This window comes from Pleurodeles waltl, chromosome 12, assembly GCF_031143425.1.
Source record: "Pleurodeles waltl isolate 20211129_DDA chromosome 12, aPleWal1.hap1.20221129, whole genome shotgun sequence".
Taxonomy (NCBI): Eukaryota; Metazoa; Chordata; class Amphibia; order Caudata; family Salamandridae; genus Pleurodeles; species Pleurodeles waltl.
The window spans coordinates 238,812,053-238,832,580 of NC_090451.1; the positions used below are offsets into that span (position 1 = coordinate 238,812,053).

The 20,528-nt window shown below is 44.4% G+C and overlaps 1 protein-coding gene across 1 annotated transcript in view; it reads left to right on the forward strand.

The window, feature by feature from the left end:
* Positions 1–20,528, forward strand: part of AP1G1 (adaptor related protein complex 1 subunit gamma 1) — a 707,422-nt gene that overhangs the window by 111,795 nt on the left and 575,099 nt on the right. Inside the window, exon 4 of the mRNA XM_069217071.1 lies at positions 14,399–14,540. Within this exon, the coding sequence (XP_069073172.1) occupies positions 14,399–14,540 (142 nt within the window). The remainder of the gene's footprint in view (positions 1–14,398; positions 14,541–20,528) is intronic.

Consider the following 20,528-nt stretch of genomic DNA (forward strand, 5'->3'; position numbering starts at 1 on the left):
GCCGGGCTGCCCCTTGTCCCTGGTTATTTTTGCATTGGCCATGGAACCCTTTGAGCGGCACTGCGGCAAGTGCACCCGACTTGGATATTCGGGTTGCTGATAGATGGCATATAATCACATTGTATGCTGATGATGCACTAGTGTATCTTAGAGAAGATGCGGGCAGCATCCCCTGAATAATGGACCAGTTTGATGGGCAGAAGCTTTGGAGAAGCTTCTGGCCTGAAGGTAAATTGGGACAAGTCCTACCTTTTTCCCTTGAAAGCACTGTCAGATGATTAACGCCAGCAGCTCCTGATTTCCCCCCCCCCCCCAAAACCTGGAACCATGATACTTTCAAATATCTGGGAGTCAGAGTATACCACTCAGAAAATGACCTGGTAGACTGCAATATAAGGAGGACATTGGCGGGGGCATGCGGCTCGACATCATTCTAGGCTACCCTCCCACTCTCTCCAGTGGTGACATTGCCCTCTCTAAAATGCTACCCCTTCTGTGACTACTGTACTTCTTTGCCGCCGTCCCTGTCCTTCTACCAACACGGTTGTTTGCAGAGCTGTGCTCGCTCCTGATCACCTTCATCTGGAGCAAGGAAAGAATAAGGGTAACAATATGTAAACTATATGCCCCATTTTCTGTAGGAGTTCTAGGAGCACCAAATTATGAGTATTACTACGCTGCAGTCCAACTGTGCTGGCCATAATATATTGAAACTGGGCCACCAGCGCTGCATTGCCCTCAGCTGTGCTAGGATGGCCTTTGGGCTCTAATGAGGGGTTTCCCAAAAGGTCAGTGAACGGTCTCATGCGAGTAGCTAAAGCATGCCGGCGGCCTACACGGTTAAATACAACATACAATAACTATATGTACGCCTGCATTGCCCTGTGGGTGCCTCTGGATAGCTCCACACTTTGCTCGAGGCAGGCCTCCAAACATGGGGAAACCTCTTCAATGATAAGATTCTATGTACCTTTGAGGGCCCAGTAAATGACCACACTATGCCAGCGGGCTCTTTTTCTCATTTATGCCTCTCTCACACGCCACCTGCACTAGATCTGGCACGAGACCCATGATGAGACAGACACCTCACAGTTTCTACGTACACTACTTAAACACTGGGCTTGTGCAATTACATGCTTTTAGGGCTCATTGCGCACCGACAGGAGTACACCGCACTATCGATCACACTGACTGACAAGCAGTGAACACAGGGCATGGACATATCTAAACTAATCTCCTCCAGTGCTAGATTTAAATATGTACAGTTAAACTGTCTCCACCATACTTATCTTACACCTGAGCATATGTACCAGGACGCTCGTGACACTCACCCCGCTGCTCCTCCTTAGAGGCAGATTTCATACACATGATGTGTGTCTCTCCCCTCATCACCTCCTACTGGGACAGGGTGCTGGACTACACCTCTCAGGTCATTGGTTTCCCCCTTCTGAAAAATGCGTCCACTACATGTTAGGCCTCGCCACGCGCTCAGTCGAATGGTATCCCTCCAGTAAATCTGTAAACTTGACCCTGATCCTCGCCAAACGCAGAATAGCCATGAACTGGAAATCAGCCCTCACTCCACTTACACCACTGTGGCTCCCTGGCTGAGAAAGACTTATTGCCCAAACTAGGCACGGGATTCACTGGTCCAACTAGACCCCTAGACTGGTAACGGTAGTTGATGCCACTCTGAACTCCCACCCCCTTGTCTATGTTCTGAAAGGATACTATCATCAGGAGATCCCCCCCCTCTTATTTCACCAAAATGAGCTGACCTTGACCTTTTTAATCTCCTGCTCTTCTCTGTGGATAGCATCTTGAATCTGCCCAACAATTGCAGTTTCCTGCTGTGGTAAAGAAATATATGTTCGATGGCATCTGTCGCTGTAGATACACATGGTATGCATGAGCTCGCCATCTGGTGTTGGGTCGGAGTGTTACAAGTTGTTTTTCTTCGAAGAAGTGTTTTCGAGTCACGGGGCCGAGTGACTCCACCTTCTGTGCTCATTGCGCATGGGCGTCGACTCCATCTTCGATTGTTTTCTTTCCGCCATCGGGTTCGGACGTGTTCCTGTCGCTCCGAGTTTCGGAACGGAAAGATAGCTGAAGACGGAAGATTTTCGACGGTATCGTTGCGATCCGGTTAGAGATAGACACATACGACGACGCGTTGAACATCGAAGCGCTTCGGTGCCCTTCGGGGTAGATTTCGGCACCCCGTCGGGGCCTAGTCGGCCCGACCGCGTGGAGGACAACGCCGATGGAACGGACCCCGTTTCGATTCTGCCCCGAATGCCACAACAAATATCCTTATACGGACCTACACTCGGTCTGTAATCTGTGCCTGTCACCCGAGCACAGCGAAGAATCCTGTGAGGCCTGTCGGGCGTTCCGGTCCCGAAAAACTCTGCGCGACCGTCGAGCGAGAAGACTGCAGATGGCGTCCACGCCAAAAGAGCGTCGACAGTTCGAGACAGAAGAGGAACAGGAGGAATCCTTTTCCATCCAGGATTCAGACTCCGACGAGCTACACTCTACAAGAACTGTGAGTAAGACGTCGAGATCAAACCTTAAAAAAGGAAAGAAGGCCCAGGGGACGCCACTGCCAACCGGCCATGGCTCCACCCAAATTCTCGGTGACCAACAATCGGCACCGAAAAAGGCCCATTCAGTGTCGAGATCGTCCGACTCCGGTCGAGACACCGGCACGCAGCCTCCTCGAGACCGAGAGAGTGCTAAACAGAAGCATCGACACCGAGAGTTCGGTGTCGACACGGATCGACGCCGAGACAGTGGCGCCGAAGACCATAGAGGCCCAGAATTTTCGGCACAGAAAAAGAGGAAGGTTACCTCGGAGCCGAAAAAACAATCGACAGGGTTTTCGGAGCCGAAAAAAGCGACATCAGACCCTGTTTCTGGCTCCTACACTGAAGAGCATTCTATGTCTTCTCAAATGAAGAAACATAGATTTGAACAAGAACTGCAATCCACTGACGTGGATCACACGCAAAAGCGTATCTTTATTCAGCAGGGGACTGGGAAGATCAGTACCCTTCCACCTGTCAAACGAAAGAGAACGCTTCAGTTTACTCCTCAGCAACAAACAGCACAAAAGGTAACACCTCCTCCCTCGCCTCCACCTGTAACTCCGGCTTCGCCAACTTACACCCCGTCACATTCGCCAGCTCACACCGCCATGAGCCACGATGACCAAGATCAGGATGCGTGGGACTTGTACGACGCACCAGTGTCTGATAACAGCCCAGACACATACCCAACTAGGCCATCACCACCGGAAGACAGCACAGCCTACTCACAAGTGGTGGCTAGAGCAGCACTATTCCATAATGTGGAACTACACTCGGAACAAGTAGAGGATGATTTTTTATTTAACACCCTCTCCTCAACCCACAGCTCCTACCAAAGCCTGCCGATGCTCCCAGGCATGCTACGCCATGCAAAGGACATTTTCAAGGAGCCAGTTAAAAGTAGGGCAGTGACGCCTAGGGTGGACAAAAAGTATAAGGCGCCTCCTACGGACCCCGTATTCATCACCTCTCAGCTGCCACCAGACTCTGTGGTGGTAGGGGCTGCCAGAAAACGGGCAAACTCACACACTTCTGGGGATGCACCTCCCCCAGATAAAGAAAGTAGGAAGTTCGATGCAGCCGGGAAGAGGGTTGCTGTCCAAGCAGCAAACCAGTGGCGCATCGCAAATTCACAAGCGCTGCTAGCGCGATACGACAGAGCCCACTGGGATGAGATGCAGCATCTCATTGAACATCTCCCAAAAGATCTGCAAAAAAGAGCAAAACAGGTTGTTGAGGCGGGTCAAAACATTTCCAACAATCAAATACGCTCCTCCATGGATGCAGCAGACACGGCCGCAAGAACCATTAATACGTCGGTTACCATCCGTAGGCACGCATGGCTCAGAACGTCTGGATTCAAGCCAGAAATTCAGCAGGCAGTGCTTAACATGCCAGTAAACGAGAAACTTCTGTTCGGTCCGGAGGTCGACACAGCCATAGAAAAGCTCAAGAAGGACACTGACACTGCCAAGGCCATGGGCGCACTCTACTCCCCGCAGAGCAGAGGATCTTATAACACCTTCCGCAAAACACCTTTTAGAGGAGGGTTTCGGGGTCAGGCCACACAAGCTAGCACCTCACAGTCCGCACCGCCCACCTACCAGGGACAGTACAGGGGAGGTTTTCGGGGCCAGTATAGAGGGGGGCAATTTCCTAGGAATAGAGGAAGATTTCAAAGCCCCAAAACCACTACCAACAAGCAGTGACTCACACGTCACTCACCCCTCCCACACAACACCAGTGGGGGGGAGGATACATCAATATTACGAAGCATGGGACAAAATAACTACAGACACATGGGTCCTAGCAATTATCCAACATGGTTATTGCATAGAATTCATGCAATTCCCTCCAGACATACCACCAAAATCACAAAATTTATCAAAATACCATTCACAGCTTCTAGAGATAGAAGTTCAAGCACTACTGCAAAAAAATGCAATAGAATTAGTACCAAGCACACAAATAAACACAGGAGTTTATTCACTGTACTTCTTGATACCAAAAAAGGACGAAACACTGAGACCAATTCTAGACCTCAGGGTAGTAAACACATTCATCAAATCAGACCACTTTCACATGGTCACACTACAAGAAGTGTTACCATTGCTCAGAAAACACGACTACATGACAACCCTAGACCTCAAGGACGCATATTTCCATATACCAATACATCAATCACACAGGAAATATCTAAGGTTTGTATTCAAAGGAATACATTACCAATTCAAAGTATTGCCTTTTGGTTTAACAACCGCTCCAAGAGTATTCACAAAATGCCTAGCAGTAGTCGCTGCACACATCAGAAGGCAGCAAATACATGTGTTCCCGTATCTAGACGACTGGCTAATCAAAACCAGTTCGCTCACACAATGCTCAAACCACACAAATCAAGTCATACAAACCCTCTACAATCTAGGGTTCACCGTCAACTTTGCAAAATCAAACATTCTGCCAAGCAAAGTACAGCAATATCTAGGAGCCATAATAGACACGACAAAAGGAGTAGCAACGCCAACTCCACAAAGGATCCACAATTTCAACAGGGTCATTCAACACATGTCTCCAAACCAAACAATACAAGCAAGAACAATACTACAGCTCCTAGGCATGATGTCCTCATGCATAGCCATTGTCCCAAACGCAAGACTGCACATGAGGCCCTTACAACAGTGCCTAGCCTCACAGTGGTCTCAAGCACAGGGTCACCTTCTAGATCTGGTGTTGCTAGACCGCCAAACTTACCTATCGCTTCTATGGTGGAACAGTATAAATTTAAACATAGGGCGGCCTTTCCAAGACCCAGTGCCACAGTACGTAATAACAACAGATGCTTCCATGACAGGGTGGGGAGCACATCTCAATCAACACAACATAAGAGGACAATGGAACATACATCAAACAAAACTGCATATAAATCATCTAGAATTATTAGCAGTTTTTCAAGCACTAAAAGCTTTCCAACCAATCATAACCCACAAATACATCCTTGTCAAAACAGACAACATGACAACGATGTATTATCTAAACAAACAAGGAGGAACACATTCAACGCAGTTAAGCTTGTTAGCTCAACAAATATGGAAGTGGGCAATCCACCATCAAATTGGTCTAATAGCACAGTTTATTCCGGGGATCCAGAATCAGCTGGCAGACAATCTCTCTCGAGATCACCAGCAAGTCCACGAATGGGAAATCCACCCACAAATTCTGAACACCTACTTCACACTCTGGGGAACACCACAAATAGACTTATTTGCAACAAAAGAGAACGCAAAATGCCAAAACTTCGCGTCCAGATACCCACACAAGCAATCCCAAGGCAATGCCCTATGGATGAACTGGTCAGGAATATTTGCTTACGCTTTTCCTCCTCTCCCTCTCCTTCCTTACCTAGTAAACAAATTGAGTGAAAACAAACTCAAACTCATTTTAATAGCACCAACGTGGGCAAGACAACCCTGGTACACAACACTGCTAGATCTGTCTGTAGTACCACACATCAAACTGCCCAACAAACCAGATCTGTTAACGCAACACAACCAACAGATCAGACACCCGGACCCAGCATCGCTGAATCTAGCAATCTGGCTCCTGAAATCCTAGAATTCGGACACTTACAACTTAGCCAAGAGTGTATGGAAGTCATAAAGCAGGCCAGAAGGCCATCCACTAGACACTGCTACGCAAGTAAGTGGAAAAGATTTGTTTGGTACTGCCATCATAATCAGATACAACCACTAGAGGCAACTCCAAAACATATAGTAAATTACTTGCTCCATTTACAAAAAGCAAAGCTAGCCTTCTCTTCTATTAAAATACATCTTGCAGCAATATCTGCATACCTGCAAACTACATATTCAACTTCCTTGTATAGGATACCAGTTATCAAAGCATTCATAGAAGGGCTTAAAAGAATTATACCACCAAGAACACCACCTGTTCCTTCATGGAACCTAAACGTGGTTCTAACAAGACTCATGGGCCCACCTTTCGAACCCATGCACTCTTGCGGAATACAATTCCTCACCTGGAAAGTTGCCTTTCTCATCGCCATTACATCTCTAAGAAGAGTAAGTGAAATTCAAGCGTTCACAACACAAGAGCCTTTTATACAAATACATAAAAATAAGGTCGTCCTACGACCTAATCCAAAATTTTTACCAAAAGTTATTTCTCCATTCCATCTAAATCAAACGGTAGAACTACCAGTATTCTTCCCACAGCCAGATTCTGTGGCTGAAAGAGCACTACATACATTAGATGTCAAAAGAGCATTAATGTACTACATTGACAGAACGAAGAACATCAGAAAAACTAAACAGCTATTTATTGCATTCCAAAAACCTCATGCAGGTAACCCAATATCAAAACAAGGTATAGCCAGATGGATAGTTAAATGCATCCAAATCTGCTACCTTAAAGCAAAAAGACAACTGCCCATTACTCCCAGGGCACATTCAACAAGGAAAAAAGGTGCTTCAATGGCCTTTTTAGGAAACATCCCAATGCAAGAAATATGTAAGGCAGCCACTTGGTCTACGCCTCACACATTCACCAAACACTACTGTATAGATGTGCTATCCGCACAACAAGCTACAGTAGGTCAAGCTGTATTAAGAACTCTATTTCAGACAACTTCTACTCCTACAGGCTAAACCACCGCTTATGGGGAACTAACTGCTTACTAGTCTATGCATACCATGTGTATCTACAGCGACAGATGCCATCGAACTGAAAATGTCACTTACCCAGTGTACATCTGTTCGTGGCATCAGTCGCTGAGATTCACATGGACCCACCCACCTCCCCGGAAGCCTGTAGCAGTTCAGAAGTTCCCTTCAATTTTGTACATTTGTATATATATTACTTAATCCTTTAATAGGTACATACTTACATTTTTCATTGCGCGGGCACTATTACTATAGTACAACTCCTACCTCACCCTCTGCGGGGAAAACAATCGAAGATGGAGTCGACGCCCATGCGCAATGAGCACAGAAGGTGGAGTCACTCGGCCCCGTGACTCGAAAACACTTCTTCGAAGAAAAACAACTTGTAACACTCCGACCCAACACCAGATGGCGAGCTCATGCATACCATGTGAATCTCAGCGACTGATGCCACGAACAGATGTACACTGGGTAAGTGACATTTTCATTTTCTCTTGTGCCCCATAATTTCTGAGCTTACAGTTGACAAGTCTCTGGCATTTTGTCCCCCAAATGTGTCTGTCAACAAACTTAAAGTTTATACAGTCAGTCTTGACAAATTCTATTGGTTCCCAGTAGATAGGTAAATTGCTTTCTTTGTGTCATTGAACACTGCAGGAGAAGATCAACCCGCTCCTTTGCTATGGTAATTAACTCTTCTTCCTTTCATTATGAGGTAGGCCATTGTTTCATATATCAGGCATTTATCTATGATTAAAACCTACAGAAACCTCACCGGAGAGAGTGGTAAGTAGTGGGGTTATTATTCAGTGGTCTGGTGTTCGCTATCATTTTGGGAAGAGACTTGCAAGTTCCATTGAATGTAATTGAATCCTTAACCATGGTTTTTTAGTAGCGGCAAGTGACAATAGTTTAACTACAGATTCCTCACCTTTAGAATACTTCCAGACAGACTGGATCTAGAATCATTTTTCAGCAATGGTTATGTGTATCGGTAAGTGGTGCCATGTGGCCCTGCATTGATGAAGTGGAGCTACATACAAGTGTGTCCCTTGCCTGCTGACATCCGGACCTTTCTATCCCACCATTTTCTATGTAGACCCAGAGCCCTACTACCATCTATTGGTCTTTCACCAACCTTACGGTCTTGGTTGCAAGGCTGTTCTAGTAAAAATTCCAGTACAGATTATTATTTTTGCCAATAGGGTCTCAAAACAAATTGATGCTTTTAGGGACTTTTGCAGTCTGTCAGCCTGGCCCAGTGGTCTAAATGGAGCATACCTTTAGGGTAGGTACACTCATGCTGTGTGAGACATGGCCACTGACATCTTGCAGGCAGTTTTGGAAGACCTCAGGACATCTGTGGCCCAAACAATACAGAATGGTCAGGCCACGGCCAATTAGGTACAGTATGCTGGCTAGAAAATTGTAGAGATAATGTGTAGATCTGCTGACACCAGTGTTGTGCTTAGAAGACCTGTTTGGATTCGATCAACAGGGTTTTTCGGATGTGTGCAAGCATTCATAATGGATATGCCATTTGAAGGATCCAGGTGGATCGGAGAGAAAGAACGATGAGCCACAGTTGCGTGGCAGCACGGTCTTTAGGGCTTCTGTCTCCAACCAAGCAGTTTCACCAACAATATACAAACAGAGTATATTCCAAGGGGGCTACTTACAGGTAAGCTCTCCCAACCTGTTCAATAACTGTAGATCTAGCACTTTGGTGGTGCCCGAGTCTGTTTGCACCAGCATGGACAGGAGTCTTCTTCCAACTCCTCAACCCCTGCTACTGAAACTTAAGTTTGCCGTCCTGGACACCTGCCCGCCAGGAGGAGGCAGTTCCTCTCTGGCTAGAGTTCCAGCACACCAGACCGATAGGTCTTGCAAATCATTCAAATAACCTACAGCCTACTTTGTTTTTTCACCAACTATCTTCCCCTTCACACCAGAATGACTTCCAGAGGATCGCTCTGTAGTCTTCATGCAAGAAGTCAAGCCTCTCCAGACCAGCAGTGCCCACCTTCTGAGATCCAAGAATACAAGTGTTCCTTACCTTAACGACTGACGGCTCAAGATTGGCTCGTCAGTCATAGTCAACCTTCAGATGATGGCCAAACTGACATTTTTGTGCTTTACCATCGAGGAGCTAAAGTCCCGCCTAAGCCCCATGCATAGGATTCCCTTCATGGTCGTGATCATGGTGGCATTCAAAACCTTTCTGGTGCCATAGCGAGTCATGGACATTCAGGATATGATCCTGATATTTAAGCAATTGATCCGGGACCTCTGAGGATGGCACTGAGGCTGCTTGGGCTCCTGGCCTCATGCATCCTACTCATCCAAAACGTCAGAAGGCATATGTGGGCCCTGCTGTGGAACCTCTGATTCAACGGGACACAGCGTTAGGGCAGCCTTTCCGAGTTCCATTAATGTCTCTGAGGAGACTGTTCAGAATCTATTCAATACATTCTAATATGCAGTATTCAAACTTCTGCATGTGCTAGTTTCCTCAGGGCAATTGCCAGGCGAGTCCTATCCTTTTGGGATAGGAGACAGAGCTCCTATATGCTACTACACTACTACCTCCCCTACCTCATTTTATGAGGAAATTCAGGATGGACTGTCTAAGCCATCCTAATTGATCCTGACTGGGCCAGGTGAGTGTGATACCGAAAGCTCCTAAGGGTTTAGCCTCTAATCTGGCTTCCACTTGCAGAGGAGCTCCTGTCTCTGCAACCGGGCATGGTCCTGCTCGCAAAGCTCCACAACCTCACCTCCATGTGTGAGGATTGAGCTGCTGTAGTTAAGTAAATTTGATTTGCTGACCTAGGTAGTTGTCATCCTTGCAGCTAGATGCTTTGCCTCAAAGTCAAATCTACTCTGGGCAAAACGTGTTGCATAGTATGGTGCTCAAAATCCCCCCCCCCCCCCCCCCCCAATCTGCAGACCAAATGTTTGAAATTTTTAATGTTGGTATCTTCATTGGCTCAGTAAGTCCTTGCAGTGGGCACAGGGAAAAGTTATGTATCAGCCTAGTTGATCATTTGTTTTACCTGACCAACCCTTTCTATTCGAATTGCCAGTTATGATGCAGTGTTTTTTTTTGTTGTTTTTACAACATCTGACTAGAGTTTTTCCCTCTGACTACCTCCCATCAAAAGCCAATGGGATTTAAATCTAGCCTTAACATTACTCATGTTTATGCCCTTTGAGCCAGATGCTGGTTACAACTATTGACGCTTAAATCGGTCTTCCTCACAGCTATCACCTCAGTACACTAAATAGTTGCACCAACAGTGCCTGCAGTTAACTAATTCTTCAACACTTTTTTTCCTAGAAAAATTTGTGCTAGGGGCCTTTTTATCAAATGTAACTTTTTCATATCGACCAGTTCCAATTCTGAGTTTTTTTTTTTTTGCTCTACCTCGTTCTTCGAAAGAGGAGAAGCTCCCTTGGCTCAACCTTAAAAAGGCTGTGAGCTTCTATACATACTGCACAAAAGACCATTGTGCGAATGACCACTAGGTCATGAACACTATGAACACTAGGGTTTTGTAGTGTTGGGAAACGAAAGGCAGTGCAGAAGAGGACCTAGTCAAAGTGAAAGTTCTCTGCATCGAAATCTGCTATGCACTGGTCAAGAAGTAGCCTCTTGGCTTCCTGCGTGTTCATTTCAGCAGGGCAAAGGATGCTATAACAGCATTAGCCGAAAGGGTACTTGGTTGTAGACGTCTACCAGGGTGCAACATGGGTATTGGTGCACATGTTCACAAAAGACTACAGTCATTACGGTCTAGTCTGCCAGGAAGGTCACTTTGCTTGGTTCTGCAGAACATTTTGATCTGAGTCCACTCTCCAGACCCTCCAACTTTGGGGAAGTACTGCTGTGGAATCTTTTCTAAAGGTGAAGAATGTGCAATTTGAAGAATCTATCTATCAGAACAGTCTACTTACCTTTGGTAACACTCTTTCTAGTGAATACTCTAATTACAAATTCTTCAGTGCTGTCGATACCCTTTGTGTTGAACAGAATCCTTAACGTCTTAGTAAGATCCCAAGTTAGAGATCAGCATGTTGTCATTGGTAATTTCTCCTTGTTTGAGGGCATGGAAGAGGAAACATTGGGAAACTGACAGAGAGCAGTGATAGCACTTGTATACAGTTCTGCTCTGACACTTCTAGGGCAGTGGAGTTACCAACGAGCCAGATGTGTCACCTAATGGCATGCAAAGCATTGCTCGAAAATGTCTCCGAATCTAATTTGTTGCCTGGGAATGCTCTAAAGGAGGCAACTTTGTGGAGTATCCACCAGAAAAGACGGTACCTTATTAGTTGCCATCAATATGCTATGATCTGCAGTCACTCTGCACGAATGGGATCCACCTTGTTGTTTAGAGGGCAAAAGGTACATGTTGATATAGTAAATGAATTTGATTCCAATAACACTATGAAGGAATGCCACTGCTAAGAAGGCTTGCAAGGTGTGTCTTCCTGGGACTACTTGCTGAAATCACACATTGCCACTTCCTTTACGTTGAAGTGGGTTTACTCATGTTCCTAATGCATGTGCCCATTGAGCTAATCAGCCTGAAAGGTGATGTGTTCATCTCTGCTGTTTAGGCTTTGCTAAAATTTCAGTATAATAAATTGCATGATCAAAGTCTACAAGTGAAGGAGAAAGGGTATAGGACTCGTAATTTAGAGGCATCCACAGCAGTTAAAATAATGTTCTACTGTCCTTGATTTGATCCAGTTGTTCACTTTTCACTCAAGAATCGAAGATAAGCAGGAATTCAAAATGGGATACTAACTTGATTTTATTTGTGTCTTTTACTTTGTTCCATTTATTTTTTCACTTAGTTAATTGATTCATTTGGTGATCTAGAATATTAAAATGCTCAATCTAATACGAATTTCTTAAATAAGGATAAAATCTTCTGATCTGTTTCATACTTAGCCTACATTTGCTGCATGACTGTCTGGCCATAAGACAAAGGATACTGTTTTTGAGTATGTGTAATTTATCTTGATGCCTTAAATGTTATGTGAGAACCCCTACCACTAAAAATAATTTATATAGATGAATGCTCCAATTTTCTTTCTGTCCTGTGATAGATGATGGGGACTAGTGATAGGTCTGCAATTATTTTTCTCTGAATCGTTAGACCAACACCTTAGGTCTAGTTTTCATTTGATTTTGGATGTTCTGATGGGCCCTTGTAACAGACAGTTTTAGTAACTTCAGCAGCCAAGGAGGTTGGTGAGGTTCAGGCCAAATATCCTTGTCTTTTTTTTTTTTTTTTTTTTCTCCATTTGGACAGTGTTGCCTATTGAGCCATAGTCGTATTCCATTCATGTATTTGTAAATTTTTTTTTTTTTTTTTTTACTCTCTTCACTATGAAGGCTTACCAACAATTTTGCTCCAATATAATGGGATGGATGGCATCACAAAACTGTCTCTCAAAGGAGCTTACTTTTTTAATCTCCAGTGAACATTCTTTTGAGTTATGCTGCTTGGCTATTTCTTGGTTTTGCAAAAACATATAACCAAAAGCTACTCGCTCGTTAGATAACTCAGTGCATCATGAGTTTTCTACTTTAACCAGTGAAGCTGTATCAAACAACTTTTTGTTGGATCTACGAGGTACCAGTTTTTAAATAATGGTCTCAATTTGCCACCAGTATTTTTGTGACCAGTATGGTATATTGCGAACCGACCTAATATATAGGTCAGTTGACAAAATACTGATTCCTAGTGCGTCCCAATTCCTACATCATGATTATTGATGCGTTTGGTAACAATTTGCAACTCTCAGCCATCACAAGGATGGTGGCCTGCTGAGGTCTGCAGACCACCATGCCTGTCTGAATTCTTTAAAACAAAGCATTTAAAAAAAAAAAGGAATAATAAGGAAAAAACGAAAACAAGATGATTAAAAAATTATAAAGATATTAATGTTGCTTACATTAATTAAGAGTAGGCTGTGGTCAATGGGACTACCACCTTCTACTTGCTCTTAAAAAAATATCCTCATTTGATGCATGCCTTACCACTACCTTTCAGTATTAGGAAAATACCGGAATTCATTCTCACTACAGTATATACACACCAATCTGGTTCAGTTTTTGGAAAACATGCCCTAAAGATATCCCTTCCAAATACCGAATCTGTATTTGGCTGTAAAACCAAAGTGCGATTCGGCAGTGTGTTACAGAATTGTAATTTGGGCTTCATACATAATAAAAAGGCTTTTTACTGTTGCAGACAACCCAGTTTTGCGAATCTGGTAAATGTAGAAAGGGTTAATAATCTGGCCTTTCGTCTTCTGAGGCCAAAATGGCTTATGTTGCATTGTCCAGAAACAGTCTGTAGATCATACTCTGTAAAGTTGCTGTCTGCCCATCTGTTTATCTTTATGGAGCAATATTGTTAATAGAGATCCTAGGGTTGATGCTAGATTTGAGTGAGTAGTCTTTCTCAACTCTTGCTTTAGTCAGCCCTCCCTTGAAGGAAAGTTACTGGTTTGTAATTGACTTAGTAGGTGGGTCTGGCAGAGATGATGAATTTGCATTTAAATATTAAGATGTTCTGCAAAATCTTTCATGGATATTGGCTAAAAAATGGAAACGGGCGTAACTGGTTGTTCAAGTGTTCTGGGCAAGGACTTGGTGGAGAGTTTGGGGAATGACTGCTATCCAACCCTAGCAAAAATGAAATCTAGATATATCAGTATGTAGTTTTGATACCTTAGCTCTAGATTAGACCGCAGGTTAATCCTTTAGATCTAATTATGTGACTGGTGCCTGGGGCATTCCTAGTTATCGCTCCTAGTGTGCTTCACTGTGGAGGAAGTCATGCATTTCTAGCAATAATGTTATTCCTACTGTTCAAATCACCCAAATTGTGTAAAGTGAAGAAGGATGTTGTTTTATGAAGCATTTCAACACACTGGGGTGGAACGGGGAGGTAGAGGGTTTCTTCTCTGCGTAAGTGTGTCGTGAGATAGGTTATTGAATAGTGGACTTAAAGATGTGTACCGATTCTGCCATTCATCCAGCCAGCATCTATCCATCTTCCATGATACTGTTATCCTTAGCTAAGGCTGTTGTTGTTGCTTTCTTTTCAGTGACCTTAACCACAGCACGCAGTATGTGCAGGGTCTTGCACTTTGCACTCTAGGTTGTATGGGCTCCTCTGAGATGTGCAGAGACCTTGCAGGAGAAGTAGAAAAGCTGCTCAAAACATCGAATTCTTATTTAAGGAAAAAGGTAATGTTTCACCACTCTTCAGCGCTTTAAAATGAACTGAAGCATTTGGCTCAGTAATTTATGTTGTTTGAAGCAGTGTAATATTTATCTTGTCTGTAAAAATCTTGCACATTACATTGTGTTGAACTCTGCAAACTGCTGTCCAGTGAGAAATCTGTGAAAACTACTTTTATCCATTCAGACTAAATGGAGGGGCCCTGGCGATCTTGTTGGTGGTTTGCGTAAAGTTAATTTTAGGATGACACAGTAGAATGGACTAGAGTACCTTGTGATATTTAACTGTGAACTCCCTTTATTTTCAGTGAGCTAGGGGCTAGTTGGGTAGTATAGTGAAACAAGCAAAAGTCATATGGTTCTGAGCTGACAGTGGAAAAGTAGGGATATAGGTGTATGGAACATAACACTGAAGCCTTTGGGTTTCTATTTTGGATGCACAGGGCCTTGAGAGGCTAGTAGAAATGAAGTGCCACCCCCCAGACAGCAGATGTGTATTGCTGTCATTCCTGAGGCCTAGGGTGGGAACATACACAGAAAGATGGGGAGCAGAGCATCTTTGATTCCAGAAATGAGTGGGGTCTGGGTTCATTTTAAGGGAGATGGGGGGGGGGGGGGGGACTGATAATGTTGGCACTGAGGGCCATGCCATCTTAATAAAGAGGAAGCTTAGGCGCATTAATCTTTGAGGTATATTTCGGTGGAGACTGACAGTCTGGTGTGATTCCCCGATATCTCCCTTGGCCAGTGTTATGGGCCAGTCGGAATTGGAGTCACTCCTACTGTGACAGGCTGTCCCTTTAACAGGGCAGTACAGAGAATAGGGCACTTCAATGAAGTCAACATCTACCACAGGAATGTCGAAAGGATCAGGCACTTAATCACATTTGTTTCTGGAGTTGATCAATAAAAGTAGGGGGCATGAGACCCTCAAGTTGTTAAGCAGCACTGTTCGTAACAAGAAAGATCACCAAGACTTCTAAGTCCTTGACTAGGAGCAAGGTCTGATAGTCTCCCTGCTGGGTGATGGGCCATCACCCAGAAAGTGAAGACCACTTGCCCTGAGCTTGGATCAGCACAATTATGCCTGCCTGCCAGCCAAGACTAGTGAATCATGTGGAGTGGAGAGTGCCTTGAGGGAGAGAGTAAGTATAGTGTGAGACACCTTGCCCAGTCAGGTCTACTGGAGTAGCATGTGCTACCTGCTTGATTTTTTCCAGAGTTGATGACCTCTGTGTGATTAGGAGGAAGGGGGTGCCACTGTGATGTGTGATTGTTGCCTGAGTGTTGCCAAAGCCTGATCAGAAGGAGGGTTGCTGAAGTGGGGGTAGGCGCCCAGGTAGGTTTGAAGGCAGCGACCAGGAAGGGTGCCACTCTGTCTGCACACTGGTGGCAGTCTTGTCTTCAGAGGTTGGTGATCCCTTCCGTGTGACCAGGAGGGGGATGCCTCTGTGACTCAGGGCCAGTGTCCTGGTGAAGAAATCAAACACTGGGGGCTGCTCCAAGACTGAGGAGGCAGAAATGTCATCTTGGAAAGATCTCAAGAGGTCGTGGGCCCTCGGCACCAGGAGACCAGAGCTTGCAAAGGAGCGCCCTGGGCTGTGTCCCATGGGGTCAGTCAAGACTGTTTCAAGCAGTTGTGCGGCTGAGGACTTGCATGAACCTGGCACCTAAATGCTGATCTCATTCACTTTTAAGGCGAGGCATAGACTTTGTTGTGTGTGCACTAGTTTGGTCCACATCTGGGAGTCTCCTTATTATAGAAGGGGGTATAACCAACCTCACTAGAATGTAGATCCGTACCCGACCAAAGAGCAGAGGAGATCCTGCTGCACTCAGACGGTTGCACTCTCACCACATCTTAAGCTAAGACTTATCCACATAAAATTCCACCACAGAATGAACTGCAAATCATTGCAGTTATTAAAAAAAAAAAAGAAAAGAAAAAACGGGGCTCATGGATCACTCGTGCTGCCTGCAATGTGCTGGCTGATTTCATCCATGTTGTGTGGGAATGCCCTCACGTGTCTCTATTTTGGATGGTCTTTTTAATATTTCACAGATCAGACGACTGCCCTCATAGGTCGCCCTTGACGGCTCTATTGGGATAGGTGAACAACATCACAGTTGGTGTCAGGTGCCTAACATAATGCTCCTATTAGCCAAATGGAGGGTGGCCATGCAATGGGGGCTGCAAGTCTCCCATCAGTGTGTTGGGTACAGAACGCTGCGTACTGTCAGTAGCACTCTGAGTCATACTCTGAGCTATTGCCCGAAAGTATTTGGCCCACACACATTTAGGCCCCACTATTATTTATCTGACGATGACAACAGAGACTGAATCTGGGGAGGGGGCTAATGTCTCACAATGAGTGTAAAGTATATATGTTAAGTTGTGATGCCTGAATGCTACTCAGTGATAAGAGGGCTGCAGTGTAGTTATTTGAATAATGCCTTGTTTTACACTGCAGATTCTCTTATTTAATTGAATATTCTAAAAAAAAGAAATCCCGACTAGATGGGGCAGAGGGTCTCTGGGATTCCACCTAGAACAACGCTATCAATGGACACTAAGAGGCTGGGGGGATTATTTAGTGTGTCAATTCCATGCTGTGTTTGATCACATGTAAATACTCCTTTTTAAGTTGAGCCTACAAGAGCGCATGCGTTCTCACTTGTGAGGCTGTTGTTCACAATATTGAACTATGAACCCGTCCATTGCTTACCATGTCTTGGCTTCAGTGTCCCTCTTCTTTGCTATCACCTGATTGGCCAGCTCAGACCATGTGTTACTTCGTTCCTTTCTGTGGAGCATGGACCAAGTACTGATTGATTTAGTTTAATTAGTGTTTTCCTGCTGTTCATCTACTGCTATTGCTGTGATTCAGGTACTATTTTATTTGTTTTTCTATTTTCTATTTTGCTTCGGGTTGCTTTCCTATCCTTGTTTCCCCCTCTTCCTCACTTTTGCACCCGTCCACCTTCAGCCTTATTTTTTGCCTTTCCTCCCGTCATTCCAGCACACATTAAATACATCTGTCCTTTGACTCTGTGAAGGTGATTAATGAAACAATGATGGAATGGCGCTGGTTCGTTTACTGCTAGCAGAAGTGATTTGAAACTATAATGAAAATAGTTAAGTGTTCAGAATTGTCACGTATATATTGACACGTTTCTATTTTTTGACCAGTATAGATAGATAGATGGATGGATATATATATATATATATATATATATATATATATATATATATATACCCTGAAAGGGATTTGTTTTGACTTATACTGGGTGCTCCCTTGTGTCTGGACAAAGCTAAACCTCTCTGATGAGCTCTAATGAGAGCGAAACACGTGTCAGGGGTTGCTTTTACTCATTCCAGGTTGGCTTGGATGGTATTTTACCAGTCCAAAGCTGTAATACTGTGCCTGGAGTGGTAAATGGCTTTTGTCATTTTACAGCTCGGCAAGGTTGACACTGTGTCAAACCTATGCTTAAAGACTTTGCTGTACAAATGGCAAAAGACTTTGTCACTATCTAGCTCGGCGTGGATAGCACTGTGCTGATCCAATGCTTAAAAACTTTGCTAGATAAACAGACATTTGAGGTGAGCAAATCTAGGTTGTCGCTGGTGTTGCAGGGTGCTCCTTACTAGAGCTGCTCTCCACCTAAACTTGGGAACTACCCAGAGTTCTCTATTCTCTTTTTTTGCATAAGTTATGCGGCACTCTAACCCTGAAAGGGATTTGTTTTGATATATATATATATATATATATATATATATATTTGTGGAATTTGAATATGGTGGGGAAGATGTGGGACTGGCGAAGCACATCGAGCAGCACAAGTAGGTCAACGAGAGGAAAGCAGGGAGTGCTGTCCTTCTTCAGATGGACATGCTAGCTGAGAAGGTTACCTTGGTGTAAGAACTAGAAGAAAATTGCTCTTCCTCTTATCACATCCGTTCCACAGAAGCACAGGCTGTACAAGTGAGGCTGCAATTAATAAATGCTGATTCAATTGCTGTGCTGCAAATTTATTTGAAGAAACCCTATACAAATAATTGTTCTGCAGTTTTCTCAAACGGCAAATGCACAGATTTTAAAGGTATTTTAGTGTTGCCAATTGTGTCAAGGCATGAAAGATTGCTAACAATTGCTTTTCTGATGTTAGGATTACAATTTAATGGCCTATCCATTTAAATTGTTTAAAAAAAAAAAAGGCTTTTCTAAATGTTTATCATCTTAGTTGTGCTTCTTAGCTGTAAGATTTACTTTCTGGAGGTCCTTAAAAAGGGCATAGAAAGTTACTAACACATGTTGATGTTCTGTCGATTCTGCAGGCACGGCCATTAGAGTGAAGTATAGGTCGGTATCTGCGCAAAGGCTGTCATGGTTGGGGATATCCTTGAAACCTTCGGACTTCTGTCAGTGCACGTTTGACGCTTTTAGGCACTTGCTTTGTCTTTTTAATGGACACTGTTTCTTGGTAATAGTTCGACCCAAGGACTTTTGGAAGCTCTATACCAAACTTTCCTCAACCATCATTTTTTTAAGCATTTTTATTTTTTATTTTTACTGAAGGTCATAGATTGAGCCCTGGTTTATGACCTTATTGTTGTGTGTTAAGGATTTTCGTGTTTATGTGTCAATATACTGTCAATGCTACTATGTGCCAGATCAGTACTTTTGTTTTTCTGATGGAGACTTAGAACCACAAATTTCTCAACTTTTGAGTACTTCCCAGGTGTCAGACTGGATGCATTATTTATTTTAAACAGTACTCCTGCATACAGAAGGTGGTGCAGGCTGCTCCGTGTCAAGATAGTTCTGTGCTGGATGTGACTTGCGCTGGTCTGTATGGGTGCCACCCGTCCATGCTTACATCAGCTTCTTTCTTACTGCAGCAACCGTTGTGGATCCAGAGCTATCCCTCGTCTCATCTAGACTCTAAGTTGTCTTCAATTCTTCAGTGCTGAAGGGAATTACATCACCTCCCAGGTCTACAAGGATTAAACTCTGGAGAATGTCACAAAAAATGTCTGTGATTGACCCACATGTGGTTTGCCTGTGGTGCCTAGGGTCTGATCATGACTCTTAAGGCCTGCCGTGATGATGGCACCGTGGTGCGCTCCAAGACCACTGAAGAACAGAAAGATGATATCATCATCGCAGAGTTTCAGGACCCTGGTCAGAATCGGCCACGGTCTAAAGCTAGCCCTTGGTCTTTCCAGTGACCGGTCTTCTTTGCTCTCTAAGTCTTCATGGAAATCCAAAAAGAAGTGGAAGAAGTCCAAGCGGGACTAGACCCCATCGCCCCACTCTCGGTTTCAGAGAATGCGCAAGGCTTTCATTGTGCCTTCAGACGCACTCCATAAGTTTGCTTACTTAGGAGTCGATTCCTACTTTTGTCCGAGAGCAACGTGAATTGCTGGGCCCATCTGACACAGCAGCAAATCGAGGAATGGTTGGACATTTTTGGAACATTTCTGGCTCCCTCTGGTGTGGCTTTGGCACCAGTTGGGCCCTCTAGATCAGCTGAGGGTTCTGGACTGGCTTTGGTAACAGTTCCTTCCCTGGCATCCCAGCCTACGCCGGAACGCGATCCACTGATGCCAGCGCCATTGACTCTGGTCAATGACTGCCAACTCATAGTGCTGTGCGACACAAAAATGGTGATACTCTGACCTCGATTGATTCCTCTGAGTTGCAACCCTTTTATCACCCTTCGGATGCCGACACAATGCGTCTGCCTCCCATCAGAGCTCAGGTTCTTTATGAGCTTTTCATCACACTCTCAGTTGGGGCTTTGATGCTGGAGATGAGATTGCTCAACGGTGCTCAGAGGAAAACTGGTTTGATAATCTTTAGGTTGCCTGCGGTTTCAATATCTCCCTAGACTTGGCATAGCTCTCATCTCCTACCCCCCCCAGGACTGCCAAGGAAACGTTCTTCCTTTTGACATGGTTGGATGAAGTGCATCAGAGGTCCTTGATTT